The 9,079-nt window shown below is 37.2% G+C and overlaps 1 protein-coding gene across 2 annotated transcripts in view; it reads right to left on the bottom strand.

Annotated features, from left to right (window-relative positions):
- Window positions 1-7,655: 7,655 nt before the first annotated feature.
- nkain2 (sodium/potassium transporting ATPase interacting 2) overlaps window positions 7,656-9,079 on the bottom strand; it is a 162,045-nt gene continuing 160,621 nt past the window's right edge. For both annotated transcript variants that reach the window (XM_056269266.1, XM_056269264.1), the window contains exon 7: window positions 7,656-8,298. In XM_056269266.1, the coding sequence (XP_056125241.1) occupies window positions 8,289-8,298 (10 nt within the window). In that variant the 3' untranslated portion in view covers window positions 7,656-8,288. The remainder of the gene's footprint in view (window positions 8,299-9,079) is intronic.

The raw sequence follows: 9,079 nt of genomic DNA, 5'->3' as shown, positions 1-9,079 counted from the left end.
AACAATCACATTCATGATATTAGAAATTAATATTGTCACTATTATTGAAATCAACAATTGAATTTGAATGCCAGCCTATGGTGACATTTAACTAGTGAAAATACAATTACAGATTTCAAGAATTACAGTTTTTAGTTGAAATGTAATTCCTGGTATCAAAAATTGCCATTGCTACTAGAAATCTAATTCCATCCTGATATCAAGAATTAGCATTGTAACTAGTGAAAAAATTAAATTTTGACATCAGGAATTCATATCCTGGGAAATGTGGGAATGTATAAAAGTCACAGTGGCTTGCCATAATATCTGTAGTAATCCTACCCTTTCTGTCAATCATATCTTGATTAATTGAATGTGTCTAGACACTAGAGGGAGGTAGAGCGTAAGGTATAGGCTAAACAAATCTCAATTTGCAAGCTATGAAAAAGAACCACATAAGAAAATGCCAGAAAAAGAATCACATAAGAAAATGCTGAGTGTGATTTTTCTTTGGAAAAGTAAAAGGTAAATTAACCCAGTAATAGGTCACAGTGGGCTTGTTGTACAATACATGCTGAATCATCATTCTGCCCCACCTTGTTGATCTCCTTTAGGATAAAGAGGCCCAAGGGTCCCTGATGATATTTGCACATTCACAGCACCTTTAAGCCTTGCAAGGTCAGAATTGAAAGCTTTACACTTCATAAGCAAAAAAGGATATCAAGTTGCCATTGCTAATGATGTTTATAATACACATTTTAATTTCATTTTATTCATTGATATGCATTAGTAAGCAATGCTTATATATATATTTTTTACATTATGCAAACACATCAAAACACAAGATGGCCATTCTTTCAAAAAGTGCAGCTGTTTCCCAAGGTGGCTTTTTAAACGGAGCATGTTAGTCAAATCCTAGTCACCGTCATGTGGCAATTTATAAAAGCGTGACACAAACCTGTCATTAATTAATAAATCAAAATCACGGGTATTAGTCATGCTTAAACGTCCATCTGTTAGGAGGCTTATTTAAAAAATTCTAAGGAGTGACCATCTGTTATTATCTGTGATGAATCGAAGAGGGGTCACAATGTCAGTCACAGAACGCATTCAAGCACGCATCACACACTCAAAGCAACCGAATCCTGCTCCACACGGAGGCTCGTTTCAGTTGTTGAAGCAGAGAGCCCCTCCCTGCCTCTTCCTTGAGTCATCTATATTCATATGTACTGCCACTTTAGTGCCTATGTGGATATAAAAGGTTGGATACAAAGATTGCCTGTGAAATTCATGCCATCACAATGCAAGGTGCTTCTGGGAGGTTGCCAGGGTGTTGCTATGCAGTTGCTAAGGTGATTTGACTATTGAAAAACAATAGGACCTCTTTTCAACAAGCTGCACAATTTTAGGTTTAATTCAGGTCTGTAGATCCTTTAGAAGTGTCGGCAGTAATAGGCCTGATAGTGATTATTGCATTATTATTAGCAAGTACCACTAATTGTTAGGGTACTATAATAATTAAAACTACGCAGGATAACGGATTTTAAAAAGAAAAGAAAAAAACCAAAACAAAACAAATGTTATTAATGAGAAAGTGCCCCAAAAAACACTTTTATGAATCTACAATTTATATTTTGGAGCTGTGGGGACGGATTTCGCGGGAATATTACATTATTTGCATACGTACCTACCTTATTCTCCTGTGCTTGTCACGTGGTGCGTAGTAGCATGAAGCTAAAAGTGACAATGGATGGATCATTCCAGTTGTGAAACAAAGAAACCACAGCCCCAAAAGCAATTTCTCTGTGCGGCCTTATGGTGTGTTCACACAGAACGCGAATAGAGCATCAAATACGCGTCTATCGCGTCTAGTTAGACGCTTGAACATTCGCTCGAGTTCAAATTTTTCAACTTGCGCGGAAGACATTCGCGGCAAATGCGTCGCCCAATTCGCGTCATTCGCAACGCCCGGCGCGAATGATGCGTCTATTCGCGTCTTTGCATTGACTTTGTATGTAATCTACTCGCGCAAATAATTAAATTCGCGTTCGGTGTGAACACACACCATATAGGCTAATCTTGTTAAGAATATTTAATCTTAACACGACTATAATTTTATTATGTTCGTTTTATATAAAATTATATAATAAAAAATGAATAATACAATTGAATTTATTATTAAACTATTTACTATTATCTTAAATATATTTCATCATGTAGCATAGCCTACGTGAAAGAGTAAGAAAAGCTGCTTCAGCCGTGAGGTTTCTCTGAATAATGCAGATATTAGCTGGCTAATGAGAGGTCAGTAAGCTGGGTCTGTATAAAAGGTGTTTATTGTGTTTGAACTGGTTTTGAGAATGACACACATGGCTTATGGCTTTGTTCGAGTGAGCGGCATATGTTTGCAGAGAATGACGAAAGCCATTAAAGAAAAGAATATGCGGAAAGCCCTAATATGGAGATGGTTTGGGCATGTTTTATGCAAAAGACTAACTTCGTGTACTGCTTATACTCCAAATTTACTAACATTAGAACAAGATTAAAGGTGCAGTAAGAAACTTTTTGACAATGCTACATCCAGTTATTTTACTTGTGCGTTCCATGTCGGAATGTTTTTTTTGTTTCGGTCTGTGTGATCCCGCCCACTGCCAATTTAGCCAATAGTATTTCGACACCCCGGGTTGCCAGTTATCGGAAAACACAGCGTATTTGCAGCCATGGAAGCCATCAACTAACTAGGTCAGAGATCGCAGATTCTACCCGACCTAAAAAAGCCTCGGCATCCATCTAAAAATCTCTATGAACGGGAGCATATTAAAACACGGATAAATCAACTCATCAACTTACAAGTGTATATCTCCAGAGAATGTCTAATTGAAGAGAATTGGCACTGTCTGGTTACTTCCGGTTTCTGGACTGGCTGCAGTAACACGTCTCTGTCCATGTGGGGGCGCTCGCAGGCGAGTGCAGAATGAATGGGAGTCTATGGGGTTTCACCCCCAGAAATCCACTTTTCTCAGGATGTAATTTTTTGTCAAGCAATTTGAAAGTTGCATTCAAAAGGGAGGGCTAAGATAATACACTCAGCTGAAAATTGCATTTTTAAGTTCACTTATCTGTTCTAAAAATCCGTCCAAAAATGTGATGACGTCACATAATAGCAGAATGCTAGCGTGTTCTGGCCAACAACGGCCTAACCTGTAAGAAATCGAAAGGACATAAGTACTCGTTCATTCGACTTTTGGCCTATAATCTATATTGAACTTGCGTAATCAACAATAAAATCTATGTTTATTCAACGACAAGCAGGAGAAAGAGATACATTTAGCCGTTTAGCTCCATAGACTCATTCATTCTGCACTCGCCCGCGATCACCTCCAGTGGAATTCTAATGGAACTGCAACCAAGATGATACACAATGGGGCTAATAGGAAGTACCAAGGCTCTCCGTTAGACAGGCTCTGGTATCTCCTCGCCTTCCATTGTCAATTGTGCTCGCTCCTGTTGCTTGTCCTCAATTTGGAAACCCGCGCGAGCGTTGAGTCTGAGGAGCTGGGGGCAGGGGAAACAACTCTCAAATATTTTGAATTTGAACTGCAGTCCCTATTTCAAACCGCTTGCTGTCAATCTTACATACTGCACCTTTAAGAACAAATTCATGTGCGTAGCGGATATTTTTTGTGAGAATTTCCCCTGTGCGCAAAATTACAAAATAATCGACGTAATCATTAGTAAATGAGACCCAATGTTATTCCGCAAAACACATGCAGTTTAATTTTCAAAACTTACATATTGTAGCTTTGATGATCAAATCATAAGGGAAACCTTCAGAAACGTTGCACTGAGAAGCCAAAGCAATTAGATGATTCAGTCCTATAATAAGTCATAGCTTCCATCCATGATGTAAAATATTATGCATCATAATAATGATTCAACAACTTATGGGGTCTGTGGCACAAAGCCCAGACTCTGTGTTTGATGGACAGGAATAAAATGGTAAGGTAATGGGAGGGAAAGCTTATGCCATCAAAAAGTGCAGGGAACAGCTTCAGTGTCAGCAGCATTCTTTAGCAAAATCAGGTCTTTCATCCCTATATATCACCTCCTTCCACAGCTCTCTTCTCTTTAAAACACCAACAGTCTCTGTAAAGAATGGAACGTGGAGATAGGGTGCTAGTTTTATCCCTCTAAAATATTGAAGCAGAATTGATTCCCGTTTTGCGCGGTGGGTTTTCCGCACATCATCAATAGCTGTAAACGTTGCGCTTTGCAGATTACGACGTGACCTCCACGTGCAGCTCAAACTAAAGCGAAGTACACATACAGTATCTCAGTCATTTCTTAACTCCCTTATTCCTTTAGATGTCTTCACTGGGTATCTGCTGAAATGGGAACAAAGTGTTCCACAAGGCCATATATTTTTATTCCAAGAAAGGTTTCACTGTCTTAACTACATTCATTTATTCCAACATCAGCGTGCAGACTCTCAATTACATTCAAAAGCCCCCTTGTAAAGATTTACCGTAGCTCAGGTAACGGCATCACTGATTAGGTGTGTGTGTGTGTACGTGCAATCTTTAATCACTTGCTTCCCACTGGGCAATTACACAGCACATGACTGTAAAACAAACAAACGCAGCCTGTTAGCCGTAAGCATTTACACAAGAACAAAAGGCTGTGTGCAGAAGGAACATGCACATCACTGCTGCAATTCAGGGCTTGTGGTGTATGATTGACAGCGGTTCCTTTTTAAGTGGAAGACAGTCATCATTGACAATGTCAAAGCTACAGTCTGTTGCTAGGCACAGTCACTATGTGCTGTATGACATGTTACTATACTTAGACATTACATAATAAAGCAAAGAAGTGAAGTAAAAGAGAAGAGAAGCAAAATAAAGAGTCATTAACACAGTCTGGTTTTATTTACAGTCATTTTTTAAAAGAAACAGAAATAGAAAAGGCCTATCTAATCAAAACTCAGCACTGAATCCAATGAAAACAACCTGGAAAACGGCTTAAAGCTTCTAGTGTCATTTGTTTTAGAATATCATAATGGACCATTTAATTAACGAGAATGGTTGAGCTACTCTTACACAGTATATCGTCAAATAAAAGCTATATTTTTGAATTCGTTCGAACCACTTCACAAAGAATTTAAACTAGTTTCTAAATCCATATTTTTTATTTACAGTTTTGGTTAGAGCATTGTCGTTGTGACATCACATACACTTCTGGGTAGAAGCATCATGCAAGATTTTTTTGGAGGATATTCATTTTCAATCAGGTTTCTTTCAGCTCAGTAATTATGATAGTCAAATTGAATATTTAGTATCGTCAAGTCTTGTTTTACATGTATTAATGCAGGGTAAATCTCACATAAGTTTAGACTGTGCCTTGCAAGTATATATTTTTTATTTGCTTTAACTTTGCCCTGTTTATTCATTATAATATAGTCTAATCAAGCACCATGTTGAATCAGGATGTATTTACAGATGTCTTAAAAATCACTCGTACAGCAGCCAGACTGATGCAAGATGCTAATCTTTGAGTAGTTTAGGCAACCACAATCCTCCAAACAACAAAAGTTATAAGGGCGAATCTCTTGAAAACATGTCCAGGTCACATTTCACCCCAAAATCCCCAAAAATAAAATAAAAAATGTTCCTAAAAACACTTAATTATATTTAGAAGTATGTGTATACATCATTACTCCAGTTTTCATTGTCACACGATCCCTCAGAAATATTTCTAATTATGCTGCCTGATTTATTATCAATGTTGGAAACAGTCTTGCTGCTTAATTTTTTTTTATAACCTGTGATACTTTTTTTTCAGGATTCTTTGATGAATACAAATAAATTAATACTTTTATTCGGCAAGGATATGTCAAATTGATAAAAAAGTGATAGAAAATATTTATATTTTGAATAAATGCTGTTCTTTTGAATTTTTTATTCATCAATGAATCCTGAAACAAGTATCACAGGTTCCAAAAAAAAATTAAGCAGCACAACTGTTTCCAACATTGATGATAACTGTATCAAATCAGCTTATTAGAATGATTTTTGAAGGATCATGTGACACTGAAGACTGGAGTAATGGCCGATGAAAATTCAGCTTTGCATCACAGAAATAATTATATTTTAGAGTATATTAAAATAGAAAACCATTATTTTAAACTGTAATAATATTTCACAATATTGTCTTGATGAGCATAAGAGACTTCTTTCAAAAACATAAAACATAGTAATGTTTCCAAACTTTTGACGGGTACTGTAATAATCTTTGTGCATTAGTAATATAATAAATAATAATATCATTTATGATAAATTAATTCCACATATTAATACAAATAAAATAAAATCTTGTTTTTTATACAGCAAAATATATTCTCTCTATATTTTGATTTTGGGGATGAAATTTAACCTAAATGTATCTGAAAGGTTTTGTGAGATATACCCATACAGGTTTCCTTTCCTAATGTCATCATTCTTATTGAATCGCATTACCCATTCAAACGTCACTCCATATTGAGTCGGATGCACAAAGACTACAGGGAATTATTTGCCAGTGAGTGGTGCGGCTAAAATATCTTTATTAATTATCAAAGCCACTTAGCTTTGCCAGTGCAGTCCACAAGGGGTTTGATTAAACACAGTTCAGTCAGACCCTCTGTTTATGTCCAGCCGTTCTGGGTGAGAGCAGATTGCCATTTATTGGAATGTTCACAGGATGTCATTTCAGGCACTTTCTCTACACCAAACCACATATATATATATATATCAACCCCACACAGTTACTAGAATCAGTTCAAGGGAAAAGATAATATACAGTGGAGAAATGCGTATTTCATCATCCATTATCTGTTAAGGGAGGGGAAAATGCGTTATTCAGCTGTGTTTGGCATGGTAGTTTGACCGAAATGAAGACATTTCACGCTTTCACGCATCATACAAGAGCTACAATATGTGCAGTATTTTAGGCGACTGAAAGTGCAGCACAAAAAGAAACTCGTTCCTTGATATTCATTCAGGAAGCAGGTTACAAAACAAGCCATACAGCGCAGCTAAATCCAGGGGAAACCTCTCACTTAAGAGTTGGGGAACAATTGTCTTAAGAAATTATTTAGAGACTCGATATTCTTGGGTTCCTGCTACTACACAAAACAAAAACCTTTTAACCCAAGTAGACTCCTTCCACACACCTCCTCGTACATCACATCACTAGAAATACTGCATCTCTATCCCTACCCCCCCTCAATATGTACAAGTATATCGAAAAAGAAAGGCCCACTTACACGGCATAACAAATTATTAGTCTACTAGAAAAGAGTGAACACTGGCACACATGTTAAAAAAAGGCTTAAAATAGAAAGAAGTTACAATTGGTTTTCTATCCGTTATCTTGTTAACAAGACTCAACACCGTCTTAAAAAACAACAATATTCACAAGTAACCTTTCGGAGTAAGGACAGTCGCTCTAGGCCAACTGTTACCCCTTCCGAGGTCGGCCTAATATGTCTAGCTGAAAGATATTAAATACGCAACAGATTTTAACACCTCATGCAAACAAATACGGCTGAATCCCATGGTGACGTCGAACCGATAAATTCATAGGTCTTTTTTTAGCTCCAAAAAAATATGAATCTCTTAGCAGCTACTGATTTGTTTTGTTTTTTTTGTCTTCGTTTTTTTCTTAACTGTTCTTGGCACTTTCAAGACGAGTACATCCAGGAGAGAGAAGAAAAACTACTTGGGTTGCAATTAAACACCGAAGGTAATCCCAATGCTTGGAATAACCCGTTGTAAACAACCGGAATAACGACTCTCCACTCCATTTACTATTTGAAAGACTGTAGGACTAGATAACTAATATACTGACTGGTTAATGAACATTCTTTAAGGGTGGATGGATGGATGGATGGATGGATGGATTCCGTGAAAGTCAGTCGGACACACTGACACTATATCCGTTCGGTCCATTGCACGATTCCAAGTCTTTCTTATTGCAGATCTGTCCGCAGACATCGATGCAATCTGTTCCTCTGTTTTGCACTGCTAATGGCCGAGAGACGAGAGTCTGCTGAGGGGGTTCGGCCACACGAGGGCTCTCTCGAGCTCTGGAGGAGGAAGGGCTGGGCGTAGACAAAGAAAATCCACTCGGTTGCTCGAGTCTTTGAGGTTAAAGCGTCGGTTCCGTGTTCCTCCGACAGTCCGTAAGACACTATCATGTTAAGACATTTACGTAGAAAGACAAGTTCAAACATCAGTTCATCATTTTGACTGGCTGATAAGGCAGTTATCCTTTTACTTTGACCTGTGAGAGAAGAAAACAAGACTGTTAAAGACTGTTCTAAACAGCATAAGAAATAATGAAATACAGCGCATGTATATTAAATTGACTGCTTGATTAAGGTCAGCTGGGTGAAACAAAGCATTTTTGTGTATACAAACTATTTGGGCACTTAAACAACATTAAAAATGTATGAATGACACTTCATTTGCTATTAACATAACACAGCACATGATTTTGAGTGGCAATTTCATTGTGCAGTTTGTGTTTAGCATGCAAACGGACCCGGGTTCAAAATCAAATCCCATCGTAATATGATTTTTTTGAGAATTGGACAGAACTGAATTTGACAGAAAATGATCATTATGCATTCATTTAGGAAACAGACCATCTTTGATATTTTTGATATTTTGAGTGGTGTTGCAAGTCTTGACTAGACTGACCAGATTTCGACATGAATGGGTGATTTCTGCCACGGCGTATTAGACAAACACTTCTTTATACACAAAATGTGTGCAACTTCATTTATTAATCAAAGCTACATTTGAAATAGGCCTACAATATTTTTTGGAAAAGTGCTCCCTCAGAATGGGAATGATGCCTCTGAACACAATCACATCAATTCAAAACACTGGATACAGTATTAAATAAAGACAAAAAATGGACACTTTCAGGTTGTCAAAATTAGTGGAAGATGTGATGTGTATGTGGTTTTACCTCAAGCATAATTTGTTTGCAGATGACACTTAATTTTATACTTTGAATCTAAGGCAGTGAAGTTCATACATTAAAGTGCCCCTTTTAT

This window comes from Rhinichthys klamathensis, unplaced genomic scaffold (assembly GCF_029890125.1).
Source record: "Rhinichthys klamathensis goyatoka isolate OS25496 unplaced genomic scaffold, OSU_Roscu_1.1 h1tg000281l_1, whole genome shotgun sequence".
Classification (NCBI taxonomy): domain Eukaryota; kingdom Metazoa; phylum Chordata; class Actinopteri; order Cypriniformes; family Leuciscidae; genus Rhinichthys; species Rhinichthys klamathensis.
This window is presented reverse-complemented; position numbering and strand designations above follow the sequence as displayed.